Source organism: Hylobates moloch, unplaced genomic scaffold, assembly GCF_009828535.3.
Source record: "Hylobates moloch isolate HMO894 unplaced genomic scaffold, HMol_V3 SCAFFOLD_3, whole genome shotgun sequence".
NCBI classification, from domain to species: Eukaryota; Metazoa; Chordata; class Mammalia; order Primates; family Hylobatidae; genus Hylobates; species Hylobates moloch.
This window is the reverse complement of record NW_026652278.1, coordinates 146,901,732-146,928,947: the sequence shown is the minus strand read 5'-3', so window position 1 is coordinate 146,928,947 and position 27,216 is coordinate 146,901,732. Positions and strand designations below refer to the sequence as shown.

The window sequence follows — 27,216 nt, the reverse complement described above, 5'->3', positions numbered from 1 at the left end:
GAATATTTCTTCATTAAGAATATCACATATTTTCATTACTTGTATACATGTCTATCATCCCTAAATGATTCAGAGCTCTTTAAGTAAGCTGATGACATTCAATATTTAACTGTTTCCCCTTTCCATGTCCAGTCTTTATTTCCTGTCACTTTGTTGGTATTAAAAAGAAATATCGCATTTAAGAATATGCTGTCTATGAGGAGTCAGTGAAAATTTATAATGGTAGCAAATAGGCAAAATTGTAAAATGTATTTACAAAATAATGGCATTAATAAAATAACTAATGTTAATATCATTTTTATTGAAATAAAAACTGTATAGAGACAAGTGAAAAAAATAATTTATTACAGATTCTTTTACACATTAACATGGAACATTTATACATATATCGATGTGCTGATATGAAATACTAAATTTAAAGGCAAATATTTTTACACAAAAGTAGTTGCACTCTATTTTATAAAGATAGATATTAATAAGTTATCAGAGACATTTAAGAGCTAGAGGCCAATTATTCCAACAGTAATGCATTCTATGCTGAAGTCAAACTAAGTTTTCTGAACGTGATGTCCTGGATATAATCACATTCTTCTAAGCTAAGGAAAGGGAGCTCATTTCTGGGAATACAAGACCAAGAAGGGCTCTAACAGGAGTATCCCAGCAGTGTGTTTCCAGATTTATTCTTGGATGTGGTTGGAGCTCCCAACATTTAGCCTGAACTAATGTAACAGCTCAGTGTGAAACAATGCAGCTTTCTGTAACAGCCACCTGTGGTTAATGAGATTTAATACAGGGGATACAGTTACAAATGATAGCATTTTAGAAGAATTATAATTGCCACATGATTTGAATTAGTAATCAAATACTTTAATAACAGAAACATGTATTCTATATTTCTGAAAGGGAAGTAGCATACTTTAAAATAGTCACTATTTCCTTAGCACGATATATTAATTCTTACTTTGGGAGTCTGAAAATAAATTGCATTTTTCCCCTAAAACTTAGAATTCACTCCTTTAGAAAATGATTTCTATAATGATATACACCAACATGATATAAACTTTATTACATGTTATAGTCATTAAAATATACATATACATATATATGGAGCACTAAGCAGATTTGGTAAACCATGATATAAATATACACATGGCCAAATACTGTTCAGTTTCATTTAACTAAATTCAACAAATATTTATTGGGTGCCCACTACTTGCAGATCACCATGTTAGGTAATGCTTGTAGTAGATTTTAAGACACATGAAGCTCACATCATCCACATCAAAAGCCAAACTTTAGATAATATACTAAAGCCTAAAAAATAATAAAAAGCAGAGCTAAAGTTGAATAACGGATAGTGAGAGATATACCTAGAAGAAAGGCTTGGGGTAATGGACAAGGACAAAAGAAAATCTGTATCCATAGGGAAGAACTGCTCCTGGGCTTGGCATGTGTTACAAGAAAACTGGAACCTAGTCTGTACTCCTCTTCACCCCATAATCCAAGATTCAGTCATCATCCTGCTTTGTTTCCTTAAAAAGGCAGAAGAAAAGAGGGATTGATTTACAGTGATAGTGAGGTTTATAATATCAATTAAATATATTTTTCTCTTTATGAGAGTGTGATCCATGTTCACATCTACAGTTTCTGTAAATCATTCCCACCATAATTCTGGGAAAAACAGGACCGCATGACTAAGATGACCAATGTTTGAGGTAATTATGGTTTAGTTATCAGAAGAACATCAGTAAGCATGTCCACCTCATAGGAAAATGATTTAATGTTAAACCAGGTGAAAGAAGATAAATATTTCAAACCCTGGCATTCTATTCCCTTTAGAAATTATTATGCTCTAAAAGCATTTTTAGATAATTTATACATACTAAAAGAGAAATATGAGCATGTAGTCTTATCCCCCATGAAGAAACAACACATCAACAGGGTAACAAAGTATCAAACTTGCTTCTGATGCCACTCCTTACAAAAGGCTAGGAAGAGGCTAGCCATGATCTTAGTGTGTGCAAGGCCTCTATGAGTGGTGTGATTCCACTTTGGATGTGCCACTGTTCTGAAGTCCATTCTAGCACATGGGCTCTGCCTGGAGTATAATCATAGTACTAGAAAGAACTTAAATCTTCCCTAAGGAATTAATCAGATTCCAGCAAGTTAAAAATCACTCATCTATCTAGGAGAAACACATGAGGGACTAGGATTTACAAAATTCCCCAATCACTCCATAGAAAGATAGCCTGGCCCTTAAAAGGATCTTAAGCTTCATGGTTAAGAAACCTCCCATGAACCACAGCCCTTATTTAACAATGCTGGTGATCTCAGCCAACTTAGAGAGCTGAGGAAAGGGGTCAGGGGAGCCGCTCACAGCCCACTTACCTTTGAGCCAGACTTCAGAGGAAGAGCAAAACAACCACAATAGCAAGAAAAAAAGCAGCCTTCTCAATCCAGTCTGTTGGTTTTCATTTCATTAGAGGACAAAAGTCACTAAAGTATCCCCTAAAAAGTACTTATCATTGTAACTGGCTCATTAATGTTCAATTATTTCCACTGCTTTACTTAAAAGTTAATTTCTGTTAGCAAGAATGCTTTTCAAATGAAATACATTTTCAGTGATTATGCTATAGTTTTCCATGCTTATACTCTGTCTTAAGTACACAAATTACACTTTGATTAGTCATACCTCCGTTCCTGTATTTTTTCTGGATAGAAACCAAACTTGCATTGGTTCTTTTTTGCCCTTCATGGACACTGGGCCTCTGTGCTCCAAGTGGAACTGTGGATCTGAATTTTCTGGAGACATAAGACATCTAAAAGACAAGGGAAGGGGAGTAGAGAGAGAAGTATACAAAAGTTTTATGGAGAAGGTGACATGTATCACGTTATAAATCAAGATGGCAAGAACAAATGCTGAAGTTGTACTGAAAGGTAACTCAAGGCTTTAGAAACAATGATCATATCAGGATTTCCTAAGATGATGTGAAATCACATAAAATGGAAATAATGACACAATCTTCTCAAATAAAAAATAAACAATTCTACAAGCAGTGGGGAAGAGTGAAGGTGATAACTCTCTTAAAGCAACAAAATCTCTCAGAGAATTAAACCACATGCAAAGACACATTTTCTTTGCAAATCAGTAAATACCAAGACATTTTCTCTCACCTGTATGTATATTCAGACACATTTATTTTTCCCTTTTCTCCTGTGGTTTCTGTTCGGCTTGTGAGGTTGACAGTATTTCCAAAAAGACAGTATCGAGGCATCCGCTGTCCTATGACACCTGTAACTACCTCTCCAGTGTGTATCCCTATTGTTATCTGCAAAAAAGAAAGCTTTGCTTCAATCACTTTGATCACTAACACATGAATTTTTTTTTTAAATTTTACTTTAAGTTCTGGCATACAGGTGCAGAACATGCAGGTTTGTTACACAGGTATATATGTGCCACGGTGGTTTGCTGCACCTATCAACCCACTATCTAGGTTTTAAGCCCTGCATGTATTAGGTATTTGTCCTAATGCTCTCCCTCCCCTTGCCCCCAAACTCCCAACAGGCCCCAGTGTGTGATGTTCCCCTCCTTGTGTCCATATGTTCTCATTGTTCAGCTCCAACTTATGAGTGAGAACACGTGGTGTTTGGTTTTCCATTCCGGTAACACACGAATTTTTGCTTACTTTATATTACAGAATAATGTAGAGTCATCATATAACATCATAAGAGATGTCTATAAGAATTTCAAGCATATTACCGACAACTTCAAAAGCCCTCCATGAAATCTCTGTCTCCCCAGGGAAATATCCTATCTCAAGAGAAACATTTGAAGTCTGAAGATTTCAAAGATGTGAATCTAGTAACTTACATGAGACATGAAAGAGATTTTAAAAAATAAACTAGAAGGTACAAGAGGTTTTTTTCTCATCCCCATGACTTTCAGTACATGAAACGGACTAGATAATTTCAAACAGGTAGATAAATCTCCATGTCTATGAAAGAATGTAGTACAGTGGGCTGGATGAAATACTATAGTCTTTGTTGTCAAGATGCCCTTCTTTATACATGTTAATGATTTTCTGGACAACAGTATGAATCAATTATCCAAAAATGTTTACATACCATTATTACACTACTTCATTTACTAACCTGAACAGATTCACCATCTACTTGAACTTGGCCAGCAATTTCCATCATGTCCAAGGCCAGGTGGCAGATGGATCGTGCATGGTGAATGCATGGCTCTGGTAAACCACTCACTGTCATATACTTGTCACCAACAGTCTCCACCTAACAGTACATATATTTAGATGTTCACTGGTTAGCATAGAAAAGACTGTTTCATTTATTACCCTAATAAAAAACATTTTTTCAAGGCTACCAGCAACTTTAAGCTTCCTTCCCCCTTTAATTCTCTTAAAATTCTAATATATTCAACTCACTCAAAATGAAACCTTGCAATTACTTATAATTTACACACATGACGGACACTTGGGGTCTTTGATGATGGGCAGGTACAGACATAGAATTATTTTTCCTTTAGTAACCTATTAATTTCTCACCTCAGATCACTTTATAATTCAGAAGAATAATTTTTTACATTTCTCACTAAAACAGTGATGGCTTGATGGCATGGAGAGCCACCATTTGAAGTTCAGTGATTTATCACGGTCATTAATCATTTATTTTTATGATGTGCTCACCACATGCTACAGTGTACCTCAGAAAATGACTATAAAATAAATAGTCCTTGTGTAGTTATATTACCCCAGATACCTAGGGATGGTTTACTTAACATTCTTGCCTTTATGTAGCAATATTCCACTGACTTCTTTTTTCCAATATTATATTTATTTCTAAATGAAACAAAGGGCAAAAACGCATTATAAATGTTTATCTTCTTCAAGTTGATGTTATCTAAACGCAAATCTGAGTCCTTCTCATGCTCCATGACTTCTTTACTGTACAAGGCATTTATATATCTCAGTAAAAATGTCTCTTGCAGAGCACTAAAATGAATGCTATGTTTATACTAAATGTGATAAACAGCCTGTCCAGATTTGTTAGCCTAAGTGCAAATAAGATGGTGAACATTTCATTTTAACCAGGGAATCACCCATTCCATGAAACATTCATTGCGGTTACAAGGAAGAGACGGTTTTATAACAAGAGGCAATTATTTAAGAACATGGTAAAGAGTGAATACACGGAGGCTCACTGTACTCAAGGCTGCAGTACTGGAGCCAGAGAGCTGTGATGGCATGGCCTCTGGAGGAGAGGCTCAGAACGCCAGCCTCTGGATAGCTCTGCAGTCAGCGATAAAGAAGACTTGCCTTATAAACAAATGGGTTTTTCCGGGAATCAGTCAGTGTGTCAAATCTGGTGTAGAGGTCGTTGAGAAGGTTTACGATCTTCATGGCCCCTTCTCCAGATGCGTGCTTGCTACAGAAAGCATTGAAGCCCACAATGCCACTGAAGAGGATGGTCACATTGTCATATCTTTTGGCAGGCACTGGACGCTTGTGCCGCAGCTCATTGGCAACAGATGGAGGAAGGACAGAATACAGCAATCTGTTCAGTGGGATGAGGAGAAAGCCACTGTAAGAAATGCTGGGAAAGCCTTTAGTGTGTCGTTTGTACTTTAAAGGCCTGGATTCTAGCAGGACATCCTCTAAAATTAGCATCAAATATTAGCCGTATTTATAAGCAAGGATTTACAGAAAACATAAATTATTTGTTCATTCTAATCATATAAGACATCCGCCAGCCCAAACTAGTTCAAACCAAATCAAAATAAGCCAAGCAAACAGACAAAACAAAAAGACTGGTAATAGAAAATCAAAGTTTTCATTTGTAGTCCTGTATTCTGACCTGGCTATTATGATAGTCACGGTATGAAGATTGTCATTACCGGCACCTAAAACATGATATGAATAGCACAATAATAGAAACAGATTTGCCTCTTAGAATAAGAAATACATCTCTATTTTTGGTAAGTAATACTAAAAGAAGCAGAATTTCTCTTCAGTCTCATTCATGCCTCACTCCTCCATAGGAGAAACTGATAAAACTAGTGGAAGCTGGTCTGGAAAATAAAATATTATATTTCTTTAGGTACGACTGAGACTACTATGGTGACATCGGGGACCATGCTAAGGGACAAATGTTGTGAGCACACAGGAGGAGGATGACAGCTGCTGAATTTAGAGGGAAAGAAGCAGAAACTAGACCTATGAGCTCTGGACTGGAAGACTGAAGAGGAACAAATGAGGCCTTCCTGCCTTTTTCTTCCTGCCTTTTGCTCTAAAGCAAAAGGGCATATGTGGGAAGTTTAAATATGCAAAATGGAGCTGAGCTCTCAATGTTTTTCCTAGTCATAGTAGAATTTCTCCAGTCTTTCATTTTCAACTTTTAAACATTGAATGTTTTATGAAATATTACAGCTATATTTGAATAGTAAGTATGAACAGTAGAACTACTTAGCTTTAAAGAAAATTAATAGTAAATGGTTTCTAATGACATCACCTTGAAACCCAAATATCTACAAAAACCAAATTCTAAATCTAATAATCTAAAATATAATATAAGGATTTTTGAAGCACAGTAACTGGAAATGGTGCAAATAGTTCCTGAATGTGAAACCCACCTTGGGGAATCCAAACAAAGAAGTAGTTCTGTGATAAGTACTTATCAGCTACTGTTATTAAAGACAAGGCCTCTGTTTAACTCCCAGCAACTCCCAGTTTTGGACTCCTGGTCTAGGAAGAGAAGCTAATACTCTGCTTAGGCTGACAATTTAGGAAAAAAAGTGAATTAAGAGCTTTTTCAGTACAGAATATCTGGATATGTCATAATTTAAAGGATATATTATTTATAATGCTGGTTATTTATCTATTTATCATGAATGTAGATATTAGCAAATTGAGTCACAATACAAAAAAAATGAAACCTAGATGATTTTCTAATACAAAGAGCCAGAACAGAATATTGAGTAACTCAAACCTACAAACCCATGTGACTTTGAACGTTAGTCCTAAGGTCTTAGAAGCTCCACGAAATGTTTATATAAACATTAAAAAACCAACACATAAGAACCTGGGTAAAATAGCTTATAAATGTCAGTGATGTGCTTTTAATTAGCATATGAAAGCAAGGCCAAGTAGTATGCATGCTATGTACTTACTTAAATACATTTCTTGAAAATGAAGTATTATCTTTCATGTCCTTGCTCAATATTTCATAATTTAATCCACCACTCACAGAAATGTTTTATATTTTGATATTTTTGCTAATGTATGTCACTATAGATATAATTGTTGTCATTACATATGATATTGCAATTTGTCAGATTCATTTCTTTCTAATCCTAAATTCAAGGTCTCAGAAAATAAATTTTTAAACATGTAATGGCCAATGATAAGTTCATTGTGCAGAGTATCTCTCTGCACGTGGCAGCCCCCAGCATACTGAAGATGGTCAATATATAACTCTTGTATGAAAGAATGCATGAGTAAATGATAGTTAAACTTTAATTTTTGAACTAAATTTGAATTTGAGCTATTCTCATGATTTTCCAAAAGATATTTTGGCCTATATTATTCCAACTTGGCTTCTAAAAATAGCAGACATATTTCCACTACCATTAAGACTGGTTTATTTCCTTAAGCATAATTTCTTTTTAAAAGCAATGTGAAAGATTTTATTTACTACACCAGAGCTATTACAGGTCACATGGCTTTTTAGTCTGGTTCTCAATCTTAAATATAGTAGAGTCACATTATGTTATGAGTAACAGTAGTGCCCCAAGTGTTACATTCTTACGTGTCTGTCTTTTTCTTTTCATCTTCCAGGGCTCTTAACGTGAGCTGTAGCCTGTCAGTAAGGATTTCCAGCTCTTGGGTGAGTTTGTATTCCTCTCTAAATTGTTCTCCCAAAAGAACGAGATCGCGCGTGGCATCATGCAGAGGGATGTCACTTAGATACAGCCCTCTCCTTGTCAAATCGTCCAGGTTCATGACACTGTCATATGGAGAAATGAGGCAAGATCAGTCTCAACTTGTATACATGACAATGCAATCCTGATTTCTGTCAAGGAATCTGATCCTGCCACCTCCTACCATTCAAAACATCAGGCTGAAGACCATAGAATTATGGAGAATTGAATGAAGATTATGGAGAATTGAATGAAGAGTTTATTCTCTTAGATATTTAAACATCTACCAAAAAGCAGCGAACTTGAGATGTATTTTTACCGGGTTGCACTTTTTGGTGCCATCAGTCTAAATTGAAACGATCATGTAGAAAACATACGTTGAGGTATTTAACACAGGCTGTAATTTATTATTCTCAAATTTTTTCTCATCATAAGGAGAGGAAACAAATTTATCTTTATTCTCTTTCTCAAGAATAATAATGCTTCTTTTGAGATACTTTTATTTCGCTTTCTGTATTCTATGAATCTTGTAACTGGTTTTTTCTCTTTTGGAAACAATGAGTAAAAATTCCCAACCATGTTTATGACCCATCCTCAGCATGTAATTTATGTATCTAAGACTATGTGTCATTCTTACTTCTGGCTCTCATGTCTTCTTTTTCTTTGACAAATTTTTCTCATTTATTTGAAACATTATTCAATCCTGCTGAATTTTATGCATCATCATTGTAACTTGTGTCATTTCTCCAACAACATAATAATGTTTATTATTTTAGTGATGATCTGACAAGTAAAAAGTTAACTGCTTTTTAAAAATGTACTCTTTGAGGCTGGGCACAGTGGCTCACACCTGTAATCCTAGGACTTTGGGAGGCTGAGGTGGGCAGATCACTTGAGGCCAAGAGTTCAAGATCAGCCTGGCTAACATGGTGAAACGCGTCTCTACCAAAAGTACAAAAATGAGTTGGGTGTGGTGGCTAGCGCCTGTAGTCCCAGCTACTCGTGAGGCTGAGGCAGGAGAATTGCTTGAACCCAGGAGCAGCAGGCTGCAGTGAGCCGAGATCATGCCACTGCATTCCAGCCTGGGCAACAGAGCTAGACTCCATCTCAAAAAACAACAACAAAACCTAATTGGTTAAAATGGCATAAGGTTATATCTTTGGCTTGAATTTTTTAATGCAACGTCATTACTTCTGGCCACTCCAAATAATAATTACTCTAAAATGAAAAAAATTAATTATGACTTTGGAGAATCTGGGATTAATAATTTGAAGATTTTTGAATTAATCCTATTCAAAATTCTTTAAAAGGGGTGACTTTGCAGAATTTTGGATTAATGCAATATATTCTTAGAAGCAACGTTCATAAAGCAAAACAAAAAATTAGCATACCTGTAAGAACATAAAAGAATCAAAGATTTTACTAATGAAATACATGGTGTCTTTTAATTTCATTAAAATGGATATGTAAGTCCACTTGCAGAAAAAGATACATCTAGAAAGAGGCCAGATCACTGGCCAAAGGTATACGAGACCTGCCCATGAGCAGAGAAAAAACATGATTGTAAGTTCAAAAACTAATGGTCAAAAATACTCATACTGAGTTACAAAACTTAAATCATAAAGGTCTCATGGTTCTAAAAATGTCCTATATCATTATTTTAATGAACCATTAAATTTTTTCTAAATTTAAAAGAATCATCTTAGAATTATTTTACAAGTAAAACTACTTTTAATTGAACTTTTGTTTATGTAGTGTGAGTACAAATCTTCCTACACACCTGAGCACGTCTCATAGGACAATCTGCAATTTTCTCACTGGGTGACCAAAGTCTGCATATGGGAATTAACAAATAAACTCCAAATTTTCTGCTTTTATTTCTGAAGAAAACCTTTCTTTCCATAAATAGAAATTGCCCCTAATGAGAAGCTGACATTCTCCTAAGCTCAACCTGTAAAGAGGCAGAAGAAGAAAACACTTACTGATAGCAGATGGGACATCTTTAGATCAATGTAGCTTATTAATTTTTTTAAAAAGGGTTTATGTTTCTTAGTTTTGTTTCTTTTATTTTCATGATATTTATTTCTCAGGGAAAAGACATCCATATCCTTATATTATCTATTATTCTTATATGTTATAGTTAAATAATATTTAATTAATCTTAAATATACTTATCAGTTAATTACATGTTATTATTATTATTTTTTTTTGAGACAGTGTCTTGCTGTGCTGCCCAGGAGTGCAGTGGCGTGATCTCAGCTCACTGCAACCTCTGCCTTCCAGGTTCAAGCGACTCTTCTGCCTCAGCCTCCCTAGTAGCTGGAATTACAGGTGCCCACCACCACTCCTCGCTAATTTTTGTATTTTTAGTAGAGACGGGATTTCACCATGTTTGCCAGGCTGATCTCAAACTCCTGACCTTGTGATCCACCCGCCTCGGCCTCCCAAAGTGCTGGGATTACAGGTGTGAGCCACTGTGCCAATATATTATTCTTATTTGGCCTTATATATTATTGTTATGTAATGTATAATACAATAGTAATAATATAACAGGAGGTTGTTACAAAGTTTATGATATTTTTCAGAAATTTTAAGACCATTTTTTTATTTTTATTTTTTGAGACGGAGTCTTGCTCTGTCGCCCAGGCTGGAGTGCAGTGGTGCAATCTCGGCTCACTGCAAGCTCCGCCTCCGGGGTTCACGCCATTCTCCTGCCTCAGCCTCTCCGAGTAGCTGGGACTACAGGCGCCCGCGACCACGCCCAACTAATTTTTTTTTTGTATTTTTTAGTAGAGACGGGGTTTCACCGTGGTCTCGATCTCCTGACCTCGTGATCCGCCCACCTCGGCCTCCCAAAGTGCTGGGATTACAAGCGTGAGCCACCGCGCCCGGCCTAGAGAAGGTAAATATTTTTAATTTAAAATAGTTCAAACCCAGAAAAAGACCCTTTAGATTTCTTGCTAACATACTATAGAAAAGACAAGTTTTTGGTGTCAAATATACCAGTGTATTTATTATGCTATCCTATTAGCTGCTTTAAAAAATCGCTTTTCTACATAATGCCTATTTTGAAGATCCAAAAGTATAGAATTAGCTTACCGCAGATTATTTGTCCCATGGTGTAATGGCATAAACACTCCACAAATATATTAAGACATGGCAAATAACACAGAGTATGTGATTTCTTCTGAGTTCATTAGCAAATATTAAATAAGATTATCCTTGTTATAAAGCAATACATAACAAGGGCTATACAACCTAATTACACCTCAGAGAATATGTAAATGTAATGGAATAAAATATTGTGGCCTTCCTTTGTTAGCTAAAGATAGGTACTGATAGCCATTATAATTAGTCTAAAAATTGTTACCTTGGTGAACACAGAAAAAGTATGCTATCTGCTTCAGGTAAGTAGATCATTTGACCCTTCAGACGTAAGCAGCTGATCTCAGTCCCAGTCAGTTCATCCTCACATTCTAATTTCTCCACATCCAACAATCCTTCCTTGAAAAGGCAAGATACAACCATTGACGAATGCCTTTCTCCCTACCTAAGAATTCAGCAACAAGGACACACATATCTCATTTCCCACCAAACCACAAAGCAGAATAAGTGCATCATTAGAACAGGAGAGGGCCTTCCGTCAGAGATCTCTAATAAGCCTAGTGGCTACCTTGCAACACTGCAGAAAAGTGACCGTCCCCTTTGAATTCAGGACAGTAACTGTGCTACTCTTAGCATAATTATTTCAAGCTTTTGTGAATCTTTTTTATCCCCGATTTCCAGTATGGTTACAACATACATTACCAGACTCTCAAAGAATAAGCCAAGCCTCCCCATTCTCCCACCCTGTATTCGTACAGCAGCTGGAAACAGTCAGTTCCGAATACAGAAAGGATTCAATGGGTACTCTAGGAAACTGACTTTTGCTGTATCTATCCCAAGAACAGAACCCGTGAGATCCCAGCACTATCTAAATTATCAACTGTGTGAATATTTTATCACTTTTATTCACCCAAAAAGTGCTAGTAAGAACAATAGACAATTTAAGAAAGAATAAATAAGTGGTTTTGAGTGAAGTTCCAAAAAAAATCCTTTTTAGTTCTGATTTCTAAAATAAGGCACTGTAGCTGTACAGGGAGTAAAAGATGCTGTTTTTTTTGATGTGAAACAAGAGGCCGTCTCAGAAAGACAGTCTCTAAAATTTACCTCTGTTAATTTTAATCAGTTGATAGAGTCCCACTGCTCCTCAGGCGAACCAAAAATCAATGTTATTGCCTTTTAAATAGATCTTCCTTTGAGGTCTGGGTTTTATCTCTCCATACGTTCTCAGAGAATATAATAATTTTCCCCCCGAATACTTCTAATTTGTAAGATACCTTTCTCACATTTAATGAAACAATATCTTGATTACCTTGCTTCTCAATACAAAAACCGTATTGATGTGCGAAAGGATCCCGTGGAAACTAATATCAATATGAGGACGAACCAGTGAGAAGACAGACAGAAGGCTGCAATTCCCAGGCTGGAGCTAAAATGCAGATAGAGAGCAAAGAGTATCTCATCAGTTGAAATAGTTTTTATACTTTGATATTAATCACCTGATTAAATCAGCTCAGTTATATTTAAAACTAAAAAATTATAATTATTATAATTCAAGGGAAACTTAGCTGAACTATGAACCCAAATCTCAATCTATACAACTCGGTGATTAAATGGACATTAAATAGTTACAAAAACATGAAATCTGATATGGATTCAGATGACTAATATTGAAATGTAAGCTAGCACAAATTTACAATGCATTTTCAGAAGAAGAAAAAAATGAAAATTTATCTTTTAAAATGTACAGTGATATGTTAAATGTGCATGGCTTGAAATGTAATTAAAATACCAAAAACATGAGCGAACACTCTCTTAATATTTATCTAGAGGGCTAAAAGTGAAAACAATAGGTAACACTGATTGATTGCTTACAATTAACTAAGTGTTTTTCATATGCTTTCTATCCTCATGCCAGAACAAAGAGAAACAGGCTGAGAGAGGTGAAGTAACAAGTTGAAGGTCATACAGTGAGGGACAGACGGAGTCAATACCAGAGCCAGGGCAGCACACTACTCTGCTTCCATTTCACCTGATCTGATTGGGTTAATCCTGAATTTTCAAGACTCTTTAATTACAAGCAAAAAGTATCTCTAAACACATGCCATATACAACTCCAAAAGTTAGTATTTAAGAAAAAAAGAGTAAGCATAAAGGATTTTACCAATGGATCTGTCATAGAAGTCAACAGTAGGTTCTCATCATCAGCCCAACTGCTTCCTTTGATGCTCTTTCTACTCAATCCATGATCATCTCTATCATTTTGTGTTTTAGTGGGTGCTTTTTAAAATCTCCCCTTTTCCCTTAACACCATCAATAGTTGATTTTTAAAGTTATTTAGAGATGGTAGATATCCAATGAATATTTATTCAGTGAATAAATAAACATGTGAAAGGTGACTGTTACTAAAAAGTTACCCATTTTTTTCACTGAAGCAAGTATACTATTCTTACATAACATTCCTACCATTTCTGTATGTAATTATTATAAAAAAAATAGTTGTCCTAGGGAAAGTTGTTGTATGCTCAAATACACACGTAGTTCAAAATTAAACAATTTGTGTAACTTACAGTAAACTGCATATTACCTAATACGTAGTCAGAGGGTTAAATGAATGGATGCCTGCCTGTAACAATAGTATTTCTATGGGCTTTTGTCTCAGGCCCCAAGGAAGTGTGCTGTCATTTTACCTGGGGGAGAACTCTGTATATAGCATTGCCACACTGAGTGACCACTAGGTCCTGGTCAAATATTATATGAAAAGGAAAAGCTTTGCAGAATGTATATGGGCTGATGCGTGATTCCTGGGTGCCATTTTCTTCAAATCTGTCAAGATCTTCATAAAAATCCTCTTCTTTTGACTCTTTTTCTTCAATTAAAAATTGAGTATGATCACATTCTTCATTTCTTTGCTGAATAACCTGGATATCAAAGGGGGAAATGGCATGAATTGTCTTCATTTCAGTTTAATAAAAATACCTAAATATAAAAAGTGAGTTATGAATACTGCATTTAGAAGATTAATTACAAAAATTCAATACATATATGCAAATACTCCATATGTCTAAAATAGGAAAATATTTCTGGACTTTGATCTATAAAATTTGAAGATTGAATAGTCATTGTGAAATTACAAATCTGGTATCAGTTCCCCAGTATCCTATATGGTCTCTTTGGTAGAATTAGAAAAAAAAAGCACTTGTGGGCTCTGCCTTCTCAGCCAAGCACACTTGTATAGTCAACAATCTGAAAGCCATACAAGCTGGCACTATCAAATAAGATTACAATACTATTTTAAAACAATGGGAAATAAAATTGATAGAGATTCATATTAAAAAATAAATGCAATGTCATTTGTAACCATCAACTGGCAAATATATAAAGTTACAATACCAGGCCAGGCGCAGTGGCTCATGCCTGTAATCCTAGCACTTTGGGAGGGTGAGGCCGGCAGGTCACCTGAGGTCAGGAGTTTGAAACCAGCCTGGCCAACATGGTGAAACCCCATCTCTACTAAAAATACAAAAATTAGCTGGGCATAGTGGCAGGTGCCTGTAATCCCAGCTACTCAGGAGGTTGAGGCAGGAGAATTGCTTGAACCCGGGAGGCAGAGGTTGTAGTGAGCCGAGATCATGCCACTGCATTCCAGCCTGGGTGACAGAGCGAGACTCTGTCTCAAAAAAAGGAAAAAAAGTTACAATATTAAATTGGGTAAGGTACTGAAAAAGAGGCATCTCAAATATCACTGATGAGGGGGTATTTTGATTAATCTTTCTGAAGGATAAATTGACAATAGGCATAAAAATTCCTTAAAATGTTGTGGATTCTTTGATTTAATTGCAAATCTAGGAATTCATTCCAAGGAAGTAATCGTAATTGTGAGCTAATATCTATAATGTAAAAAAATCCTACATTTCTAAAGTATTATTCACAGGCAAATACATTATTAAAGTATAGATTTTCCTTTTCTTTTTAGGTTAAGAAATTGCAAGCAATGAGCCCTCTTACAAAGGGAAAACTCGATCTCAACGGGGAGGGAAAAAGTCTGGGACAACATTTCTTCAGTTACAGCTAAATAAAAACAAAATGTTGCTCATTTTTCTTTTCTTTTCTTTTTTTTTTTTCAGGAGTACACTGTCGCATTCTCTGCGATTTTTAGAAACAAATCACAGTAACTACAGATGGTATTGTATATATTCTTTTAGATATATTTTGTAGCAAAACTGGGATGTTACTACCTCCCTGTCAGAATAACTTACTATACTGGTTAAATATTAGTATCCTTATATATAATTTGAAAATTTTACCACATTAAGGTTGATTTCCCTAACTCATAGACAAGGCAAGAGAGTCAACCTTAAATGTCAGGCCTACTTTTGATGTTCTACTCTGTTTCTATTTAACTAGAGAAACTGAATTATATGTATCCTAAACTTATGAATTAATTATTCAATTCCAATTTTTTTGCTTCGATCAAACTGGCAAAACAAATAGCTTTTCTCATCATATTTTTAACTTCTCATTGGTATATCACTTTATGACATGATCTAGTATTAATTATGTGGTTCAAATTGTCTAGTATCTCTGGACCTGATAAACTTAATGTGAGAATGCCTCAAGAAGTCAAAACAGTGCCTTTGAAAAAATTAAATGCACAAAATATACTTATAAAATGCAAATATTTCAGAAGTTCATATTGAAGCACTTGAATAAATGATCAGAAGAGAATTTAAATATTTTATAAAGTGAACCATATAATTAAGTAAATACTTGAATTTCATACAGTTTGCTAAAGCCATCAATCTCCCATGCCAAAGATTCTAATACCACAGTAATAGTAGTTTCCAAGTGTGTCCTAATTTGTGTTTCTTTCTGAAGTTTCTATGAACCTACCTCTTTCTCAGTCTGGTTAAATAAAAATAAAACCAACAGTGCATACAATATGCATATAGGTTCACTCAGTACAGATGCTGTGTTTTTTCGGTTTTTTTTGTTTTGTTTTGCTTTATTTTTTTCTATTTTTTTGAGAACGGAGTCTCACTCTGTCACCCAGACTGGAGCGCAGTGGCGAGATCTTGGCTCACTGCAACCTGTGCCTCCCGGGTTCAAGCGATTCTTCTGCCTCAGCCTCCCGAGTAGCTGGGATTACAGGCGCCCGCCAGCATGCCTGGCTATTTTTTTGTATTTTTAGTAGAGACGGGGTTTCACCATGTTAGCCAGGATGATTTCAGTCTCCTGACCTCGTGATCCCCACACCTTGGCCTTCTAAAGTGCTGGGATTACAGGCAGGAGCCACTGTGCCCGGGCCATACTGTGTTAGTTTAATGTCAAGAACAAAAGATTGGAAATGTGAGGTATATACTATTTTGATTGAATACCAGTGAGCTTCCCAATCATGGATGAATTGTGATACTTTACCCAAGGCTTTAATTTTTAAATGTCTGCATTTGATAATGCCATGGTATACACAGTCCTACTTTCTATTAGGTTGGTGCAAAAGTAATTGTGGTTTCTGCCATTACTAATGGTTGTGGAAAAACTAACGATGCACCTGGGAATCACCAACGAGTGCCACATAAGAACTAACACCAACTTCTGAAAGAAAGAAAACCATGAACTGTAACGTAACTTTACGAGATTAAATACGTGGAATATCTTTCTAATTTAATTAAATGTTACTATTCTAATGTTGGATAATACTCCACTTAAGGGTTTTAGACCTCCCAAGTGTGTTACAACATATCTATGATCTATAAGAAAGAATTGTCTATTAGGTTTTCTATAAATAAAGGTTGGAAAAAGGTCTCTATCTCCCCACTTTGGCCTCAAGTTTAAGGCTACTGAGAATTGACTCTTGGGTATGAATATGCTGAACACATAAAAAACAGCCTGAGTGGGAGAAACTATAAGGGCCAGAGATAAAGAGAAACAGTGGTTCTCTTTGTTATATGGTTGCCCTATCAGTACCTTGAAATTATCACTCAAAACTAAGAGTGTGTATTATCAATAATAGCACAACTTTTAAAGTACCAGACCTGGCTTCTTTCACCAATTAACTTGATTAAAAACAAAAACAAAAACAAACACTTTCATTCACAAAATTAGTCATTCCAACTATATTTCAGGGCAGACAAAAATCGACAAAGAAATAATGATCTATAAAATAATAATTTTATAATGCCTTAGAATTTGACTATCCATATTATGGATATTTTGCATGCTGAAACCCACAGCTCAGTCAGTCACATATCCTTCTGCTTCCCAGCTGGTGTGTGTTCACAGGGAATGCAAAGTAAATTTCTTGTAGCCTTGAACAATATATAATTAGAAAAATCTGCCGCCAGAAGGAAAAAAATATCCTGTATAATGCACTCCCAGGCCAAATATAGAAGACTGTTGGTCTTTCCACTGTTATATACTTCCAGGAAAGAGCACTAACAGTGATAACTGCAGGTAAATTTAAAGAGTGTCATTTAAAATATTTTTAGATGTCATCTGTGTTCAGAAGTCTCCATTGCTGTTTGTTACCTTCATGTCTATTTCAGTGCCATGGATTTGTTGAGCCACTGTTTTGATGATTCCAATGACAATATCCTGAAGTCCTTCTCTCTCTGAGTAGTAGTGCAAAATGAGCCCTTTGCCCTTTTCTGCGTCAGTGCACCTGAAGGAAGGTGCACGCATTCCTGGGTAGATGGTAGCAAGGTGGTCGTGCAGAGCATCAAGGTTCTGCAGCAAAGAAGAAAGGGAGACCAATAAACAATGCTTTTGCAATGACAACAGACTCTGGGAAAGCAAGATATGAAAACGAGTCAAATTGGAGTCTGGTGGGCAGATCAGCAAAGCAGCACATGTAGCACATCCTTCACTCCACTGAGATATCTGGAAAGCAAGTGCCACAGAGAAAATGAAACTAAGATAGTAGAATTAAGAAAAATATCTGTGGCTATGAATAGTTAGCACATTTTAAGAAAAGATAAACAAGTGGGATTAAAAAGGATGGCTAAAACAGAAAAAACATAGTAAAGGGCTAAGGCAAAGATACTCATATTTACAAGAGCTTGGGGCAGTTGTTTATACGTGTTGTGATCAACAGCAGGGAATGTCCAAAGGACTCACACGTTTCCCTTCTGTTTATACTGCAATTCTAAAACTTAATTTTCAACTCAAAAAACTATGCCCAAATTATAAGCATATAAAACATAAGCATATTATTTTGTGATTTCTATTTAACTATTCTAACATGTTAGAAATTAAAAATCTATTTTAGAAACTAAAGCAATGTAATTTCTTCATGTTCTTTAGTACGCTATCATCAAGGTGGAGTTTCATAGCTAATCTGTGAAATAACTACATTTTGAAATGGAGGGCTTGGAAAACTAATAAATTGGTCAATAAATATTTTCTGTTCTTTGTAGCCTTGCCATGAATTTGGAAGATGCCACGTTTCCCTGAGTCTCAGATTACTAATATACAAAACTAATTTGTGTAAAGAGTACTAGAAGAAATGGTGTAAGCTATACATTTTATTTGGCCCAAGATGATTTTTCAAATAACACTCAGTTCATAACATGTTGGTGTGTGTGTGTGTGTGTGTGTGTGTGTGTCTGTGTGTGTGTGTGTGTGCTGCACATATATAGTAGGATATACACACAGCATATATAGTAGGATATACACACAGCACAGCATGGTATAGGAATTAAGAGCAATATGACTTAGGATCAAGTAGACATGGGTTTAAATAATGACTGCCATTTCGTAGTAAGGCTGCCAATTCGCCTAATTTTTCTAAGACTTTATTTCTTCTGGCAAAATGGAGATAACTTCAAACATGTATATAAAGCACTTAGCACATTTCAGATGAGGTTGGCAAAACAACTGTCTCTGAAAGATTCCCTTGCCTTAATCCCTGTGAGTGTGTTGTATCGCATGGTGAAAGGGATTTTGCAGATGTGATGAGGGTTATGGACCTTGAGTTGGGAAGATTATCCTGGATTATCCAGGTGAGCCAACCTAGTCACATGAGTGACTGTGCACTTAAAATTCAAGAAGCTTTCCCTGCTACATGGTGAGATAGAGAGGTACAGTGACAGAAGGTCAAAGAGATGGGAGTATGAGAAGGATTCAACACCATGCTACTGGTTCTGAGATGTAGGAGACTGTTGAAGGACTGGAGAGAGGTCTCCAGGACTTGAGGGCAGCTGCCTGCTGACAGTCAAGGAAACTGGGTCCTCAGCCCTATAACTGCATGGCACTGAATTCTGTCAATACTTGAATGAGGAAGAAAACAATTATCCCCAAAGGCCAACATAAAGAAACACAGTCCCGCCAGCACAGCACGCTGATGCAGGTCCAATAAGACCTGCAATGGACTTCCAACTTACGAAACCATAGGGTAATAAATTTGTGTCGTGTTAAGCACTGAAGTTTGTGGTCATTTGTTATGGTAGCAATAAAAAACAAATACACCAAGCAAGTAGTAATCTATTCACAACTGGTGATTATTTTTAAATAAAAAAAAAAACAACAACAAAACAGTTTCAAAATGTCATGGGCATTAACAGAGGATATCTTAAATGAAAGTACTGGAGATATGCCAAAATTAAACTATGGCTCTCATTCCACATGTCTCAAAGAGGTCAATTTAGAAAAACAAAAAAATCCAGTGAGATTACTGGGAAGAAACTAGAGTGAGAATGAGATGATTCTGCGGGTGTCCACATTTGAGCAATACTCTACCAGGGTGCCTACAGCATTAATTTTCTGTCCCTTCCACACATCCACTCAATCATGCATTCACTCTATAACGTTATTGTATGTGCTTTATATATCATACACTGTGTCATGTGGGCTGGGGGGCAGGTAGATGTTTGGATGCAGATCTGCATTATGAGGATTAAGCAGCTCATGGTTTATATCACAAATGGATGTGTAGAGTGGCTTTTGATGAGCAAACGAGGAAGCCAACAACTCAGACTGAAAGAATGGAGTTAAAATACTTCAAAATGAAGATGAGATTTGAGCTAAGTCATGAAGTTTGACAATCTAATCCAGATAAATGATTCAATGATCTCCTCAACTCGATAAATCTGGTGACTTTTTGAACTGTCTGCATCTACTGTTTTCTTCCCCACAATTACACCTGTTTGAGTCAAGCTAATTCTTAGCAAAAACATCAGTTCATCCGGATTGCCTCTAGAGGCTGCTATTGCTATGTAAAAGTAATCCAATATGGCAGACACTAAATATTGAAGAGCTATATATAACCTACAAACTCGAGTCCTAAAACTGTTTTACTTGGTTGAGTAGTATGAGAGGTTCTTCCAATGATGAATCATTCTCAATAGAACTCTTCTCTTAGAAGGGACGACCTGAGAACTGCTTCATAGCCCTCCCAGACCCCTTATACTTCTACTTATGTTGTGAAACATTTTGTGAAAGAAAATCGGGTGAGAAAAAAAAAATCACCAAGAGAGTTTTATTTTTATCTGCATTTCTCACAAAGTCAAAATTGAGCTTGTGGCTGCATTTAGAAAATGTTTCTAATAGAGTCAGGCCCAGGTACTGTGTTGTGGCTCACTTAAAAAAGAAATTGAGGCTGGGCACGCTGTCTCACACCTGTAATCCCAGCACTTTGGGAGGCCGAGGCAGGCAGATCACTTGAGGTCAGGAGTTCGAGACCAGCCTGGCCAAAATGGTGAAACCCCATCTCTACTGAAAATACAAAAATTGGCCGGGCGCGGTGGCTCACGCCTGTAATCCCATCACTTTGGGAGGCCAAGGCAGGCGGATCACAAGGTCAGGAGATCGAGACCATCCTGGCTAACATGGTGAAACTCTGTCTCTACTAAGAGGCAAAAAAAAAAGGAAATTAGCAGGGTATGGTGGCGGGTGCCTGTAGTCCCAGCCACTTGGGAGGCTGAGGCAGGAGAATGTCATGAACCCTGGAGGTGGAGCTTGCAGTGAGCTGAGATCTCACCACTGCACTCCAGCCTGGGCAACAAAAAAAAAAAAAAAAAAAAAAACAAAATTACCAGGCTGGTGGGCTTGGGAGGCTGAGGCATGAGAATCGCTTGAACCCAGGAGGTGGAGGTTGCAGTGAGCCGAGATCTCGCCACTGCACTCCAGCCTGGGTGACACAGTGAGATTCTGCCTCAAAAAAAAAAAAAAGGGAAATTGAACCAAACAATAACTTCAAATAGGCATTTTAATATTTTTTTCTATACAGAATGCTTACATATTTCCTAAATCATTGTATCAGTGTGCTTATATCATTTTCATACTCATCTTTTTTACTGGATTATTAAAACATTCCTACATTCACTCAAGCAGATAGCATAAGGCAATAACGACTTGCACCACTTATGTTACTGGCACCACTTATGCCAAGACAAGTCAGAGAGTGGATACAATCGTCCAAGTCAGTACTTCCTGAGTCACTAAAGATAGGCACTGCACCCTCACCATACCAAAAACACCAAATAAGAATGTTCACCTTTTCTGTCTTTTTGCGGTAACCAACTGTCCAGAGATTTACTGTGTTATTGAATTTACTATTAATTAATTGAACAAGTAAAGTGCTTTCCTGAATCATAAAAGATTGAACACCACTTAATGTAATATTGATTTTCTTTAGATAGCATCTAATGTAAAAAACACTCTTGGGATTTCTTGAGTTACAACCTTCCTTACTTGGCTTTACTCTTTCAAAATTTAAAGTAATTACCACAGCCAGACTGTTACAAGAAATGGGATTAATGATTAAAAGGTATTTTCATTTAAGTAACTTATATTGCTAATAAATGTGTCATCCTCATATACAGGCTGCAATTTTTTTTTTTTGCCACAAAAAGATTCTTACAATGGCCAAGAGAAAACCCTTTCTACATTTGATAATGCTATCTAAACAAAGATGATAGTTCATCCACATTGCTCTAACAATGTATTCTGGAGAATAAAGAGTTTCATATCAAAACTGATATTCTGTGTTATTTCTAAATATACCCACAGAAGCACTTACAGAAAGTAAAGAGCTGTGTGGCCGATTGCAAAGAAGTATGTCCATATGTATGAAAGTAAAAAAGACACTGAAAAAATGTAAACACTTATATTGCAGCACAAGTAGATTCCCAGGAAACAATGATGTAATCCTCAGCTATGCTTTGATTCATTCTTCTGGCCTTCATAAAATCAAAAAACAGGAAACATATAGAGAGTAGGTCCATTCATCTGTTTTGATATCTTGAGATACCTAAAGGTTTTAATTTCATCATTTCATTTCTTAATGTTCTAATATCATTTTATTGTTTTTCTACAAGCAAATGAATGTGGTTTTTCTACTCAGGAATTCTGCTTCCTGTCAGTCTAGTTTATTTTATCACCTTGCATTTATCATTTATAAAAGAAAAATTAGTTCTGGTATTCTGGGGTACTGTACTGGAGTTTCAGACATAGTACACTTCACAGATTTAGAAAACAAAAGACAACTTATCATTCCTTTGAGTAATAAAGTGTCACATCTTTAAAGATCTTGGAATGTTTCAAAATAAATGCACATTTTCTTTTTGTAATATGCATGCCAAAAATAAGTTCTTACATAATTACAGAGGTAAAGTCCCCAGAAGTCAACTACCTGATTTTCCTGTTTCAAGGACATCTAATTAAATTTTTTAAAGGATCCACAGAAATGGGTAAGACCTTGCCTTGAACCTTTTAAAGAAAAACATTTTCAGTCTCCAAGAATCCTTGTTTTAGTGGATGGGGAGAAGGGAGTTGCCTGTGTTGAGAATATTACTGCAGTTTAGATCTGCAAGAAATATTTAAAATCAGTCATTGCAAACCTCTTTTTGTTTTTCAATGAAGGAGGATGAGGTATAGGATTTTCTTTCTTTCTATCCCTCACACCTCTGAAAAATAGGGCCAACACCGACATTCTTTAATGAGAGTCATGTAATTTAAAAAAATATTTTGTTAAGTTTTATAAGAAAAAAGTCATTTTGGAATTTGAAGATAAAACACTTAAACAAAGTAGACCTAAGTAAAATGGAACATCAAACCCTAGATGATGAGAAACACCAAAGTAAATAGCATGAGATAGGAGTAGGAATTGAATGCTTTCATAATACTTTTCCTGCCTTTTCTTCTTGGAGCTGCTCCTTGAGAATTAAATAGCTTTCCAATTGAAAAGATATAGAGATTCTTTTCTAAAAGAAACATTGAAAATCTCTATTTAAAAAGAAACTGTACCAGAGTCACTAAAATTATTTAAATGGAAACAGCTTTAAAGCTATATCAGTTTATCATTACCATCCTCTCCAAGGAAATATTTTAATTAAAGAAAAACTGTTAAAATATTTCACTTATTCTACTGCTTTTAAACTCATGTTAAAAAAGATCCAGTCTATATAATACTGCATGTAACAATTAATCAATATTTTGAAAAATTATGAAAATATATACCAGTTATTCAAACTGAAAAGCCTTACAATTCTGGAATATTTCTTATCTTCCTTCACAAGTTTTTAAAAAATAAAACTATTTTTATTATTGGATTATAGAAATTGGCGTTGTGGATGCTGAGAAAACAGTTCTTTTTGAAATTCCAAAGTTAAAAATAAAGTGGTGCGCTTTTTTCTTAAGAAATATAAATAATTTAGGGAAGTATTAGAATTTTACAGCTGTTCAGGAAAATCCTCATAATTCCTAAAATAACCCTTTGCACAAACATTTAAGAATTAGATCAGTCATCAATCTCAGATTGTTCCTGGTGGCCAAATCACAATGTTGTATTTAATAAGCCAAAACCTGGAGCCAACAGGAATTGAAGAAAATCCCATTGCAGGCTGAACAGAGGCGCTGGTTGATAAACTCAAATATATCTGAGTTGAGTGAAAGACTGAAACTGTCACCATATCAAGGTTAGTTGAAGGAGCCAGTGTGTCCAGCAAATAATGAAAGAACATTGATCTAACTATTCATCTGAGTTCTAATTTAAATTAGGTCATAATTTAAATCCTAACTGTTCTCTAAAATTGCATTTGCCCACGTATATTTTCATAGTCAACCTGGCAGCCTTCGCTGCTCATTTTAATTGCATTTTAACTCTATAAATTTGTTGGGGAGGTAAAAACAATATAATGTAATAATAATGTAATACCATTGAAATTGAATGGGTAGCCCTGTTTGGGACTGACGTGGCTCCTATTCCCAGGGGTAATAGATTATCTTATCAAACACAGCTTTCTCAAAGCTCTTGACTCATTGTACAAGCATATACACACATATCAACACAGACATAAAATATAAAGGGAAAAATAATGCACAGGGTAGCGGTCTAGTTATCCATAGCTGTATGTCAAACAACTTTAATAATTTATTTGTTATCTTTCGTGGTTCTGTGGGTTGTCTGGCTAAATTAGAAAGTTCTACCCTTGGGACGGAATCAGATGGAAACTGGGCTGAAATTATCAGAATGCCAGAGCAGGCTGGTTTTCCAAGATGGATCAATCAAATGGCTGGCAGTTATTTCTAGCTCTTTGCTGAGAGCCCAGCTAGAACTGCTATCTGCCAGTCTACGCGTGGCCTCTCCATGTGGCTTGTGCTTCTCATTTCATGTGTCTGGGTTTCTAGAGGTACCATCCCAACAGCAACTGTTCCAAGATACCCTGGAGGAAACCAAGACTTCTTGTACTCTAGCCTGGGAAGTTTAAATATCTCACCTCTGCCCCATTCGATTGGTTAAATAGTCACTAAAGCCAACCCAGATTCAAGGAAAAGAGAATTTTACCTCCCGCAAGGAAGAGGCAAAATCATACTACAGAAATGCATGTGAGATGGGAGAGACTTGCAGTAATTTAGGGAAAATGTAATCTGCCATAATGCAATAGGACATTAGAGAGCAGAGGTGAGCGTGGATTAAGGTGGAAATAACATTAAACTGAACATTCCTTATCAGCTATTTTCTTATGAAGCTTTCAAATCTCATGTATTCTTTGCAGTCTTTTCATTAGTACACTAGAAACTTCCAATAGAAATTGACTATAGCGGCCGGGCGCGGTGGCTCAGGCCTGTAATCCCAGCACTTTGGGAGGCCGAGGCCGGCAGATCACGAGGTCAGGAGTTCCAGACCATTCTGGCTAACACGGTGAAACCCCGTCTCTACCAGAAAATACAAAATAAAAGAAAAAAAAAATTAGCCGGGTGTGGTGGAGGGCGCCTGTAGTCCCAGCTACTCGGGCGGCTGAGGCAGCAGAATGGTGTGAACCCGGGAGGCAGAGTTTGCAGTGAGCTGAGATTGCGCCACTGCACTCCAGCCTGGGCGACAGAGCAAGACTCCGTCTCCAAAATAATAATAATAATAATAAAAAAACATTAAAAAAACGCAAAAAAAAGAAATTGACTATAACAATAGCATGGAACCACACATTTTATTGTTAATTTATGAATAAAAAAGTGGAAAAACTAGACAAAATTCTTACTGAAATATGGTCCTGTCTTTAAGACAATATACCCAGGTAAAATATATAAGATCCAAAAATCAAATTTTAAAAATGTCTTATTTCTTTTTCTCTTTTTGAGAAATTATATTTTCAATTATTAAATCAACCAAAGAATAAATGCCAAAGATTATTACTTCTTTCATCAGCCCACAAGTTGATGGTTTCACAGGCGATTTAAGAAAAAATCAATTCTAAACTGTGAAATGCCTAGGGAAGAGGAGTCTTTCTACAAAGCTTTCTCTAAAAATATTTATTATATTTTATTACTTTATCAATTTAGGACATCTAGCTATTTTTTGTTAAAGTCTCAGGGTGGCTTAAAATAAGCATAATGCAAATTTTTTAAACTTGAATTTGGAAGCACAGGAAAGACTGCATAAGTAGGATCATGAATTGGATATTGGCACCAAAGCCTTTCAAGGGGAAAGATATGTTAGTATTCGTTAAGTCAACTATGAATGGAAATGATAACCTCCATGTGAGAAAACAAATATTTTTCTGGAGCTAAGCTACAGATATTATCTATAGAATATGTCCTTGAATAAAAAATTTAAGCAAAAGAGGTATTATTCTGATAAAACAGGCTGGACCAAATAATTATAAAGACACATATACTTCAGAATTAATTAATTCTATTATTCAAAGACTGTTTCATTAATTGCCTATTCTATGCTGTATCTAGCACTTAGAAATTTTTTAAATTATTTCAAGAAAAGTAAAAACAATGGTATGGTATGTATATACATATGTAAGACAGACCTATTCTTAATAATGTATCCAGCTGAGAGGCTGTGGACAGGCAACTTCCAAGGAAATTCTGCTTGCTATGATGAGTGAGTCAGAGTTGCTCAGCTAAGGCAGAATCAAATAGCCTCCCGTGTTATGATTTCAGTAGCTATTTTAGTGTTCCCTAAAAGCTTAAAATGGAAATGTTAGAATGACTATTTTAAAAGTGTCAACAGATACAAGCAATGTACCCTGTAAATTAAATAATAAACAGTAATTTAGTATGTTCACCTGAAAAGGAAATTGGTCTAGTGTATGTCTCTTCTTTTATATTTCAATCTATGATTCATCCATAAAAAAAATTACAAGGTCTCACTCGAAATGGGTTATCCTGAGTCAAATAATTCAGCTTGATCTATTGGTGTGTTTGCTTCCTATTGTGTGTTTTCTGCTTTTGCACAAACAACAAATATTCACTTTTTAAAAAAAGAGATATTCATTTATTCTCAGATATACAGATTGCATCTGTGAAGGCACAAACATTAAGAGATTATACATGATCTCTGGCTTCCTGAAGTTTACATTCCAGTCCATCAAATGGGAATGATAATGCAGTGTGAAAACTACTGTGGCTGGGGAAATAGAGTGTCCTATGAAAATAAGAGAGAGGTTAGTTACCGTGACTAGGATAGGGCAGAGCTTGGAGAGAGGAGTGGCACCTTCCCAGAGAAGTAATTTTACCTGCAGAATTAATAGAATTTATCTATGGGGAAAGTGCTGGAACCATGTTCCAGGCAAAGAGAGGAGCAGTGGAAAAGCTGAGAGGATAGCAGGAACAAGATAAATGTAAAGTTCTGAAAGAGGTTAAGTTTGGCTGGACTGGGGGAGAGGGAGAGGAAAGATGCAGAAAGGATGTAGGTTTCAATTGTTTTAAATATTTTGACAGCTTCCAATGAG

The 27,216-nt window shown here is 35.9% G+C and overlaps 1 protein-coding gene across 4 annotated transcripts in view; it reads right to left on the bottom strand.

Moving 5' to 3' along the window:
* Positions 1–322: 322 nt before the first annotated feature.
* The window catches only part of GUCY1B1 (guanylate cyclase 1 soluble subunit beta 1), a 48,241-nt gene continuing 21,347 nt past the window's right edge, over positions 323–27,216 (bottom strand). For 2 of the 4 annotated variants that reach the window (XM_032148586.2, XM_032148609.2), the window contains 10 exons: positions 17,567–17,764; positions 13,729–13,959; positions 12,351–12,467; positions 11,307–11,440; positions 7,825–8,022; positions 5,337–5,574; positions 4,153–4,293; positions 3,175–3,329; positions 2,693–2,819; positions 323–768 (listed from right to left, as the gene is read on the bottom strand). In XM_032148586.2, the coding sequence (XP_032004477.1) occupies positions 733–768; positions 2,693–2,819; positions 3,175–3,329; positions 4,153–4,293; positions 5,337–5,574; positions 7,825–8,022; positions 11,307–11,440; positions 12,351–12,467; positions 13,729–13,959; positions 17,567–17,764 (1,575 nt within the window). In that variant the 3' untranslated portion in view covers positions 323–732. Of the gene's footprint in view, positions 1,533–2,692; positions 2,820–3,174; positions 3,330–4,152; positions 4,294–5,336; positions 5,575–7,824; positions 8,023–11,306; positions 11,441–12,350; positions 12,468–13,728; positions 13,960–17,566; positions 17,765–27,216 lie in introns of all 4 variants that reach the window. The other 2 variants (XR_004247227.2, XM_032148592.2) reach the window with 2 other exon arrangements.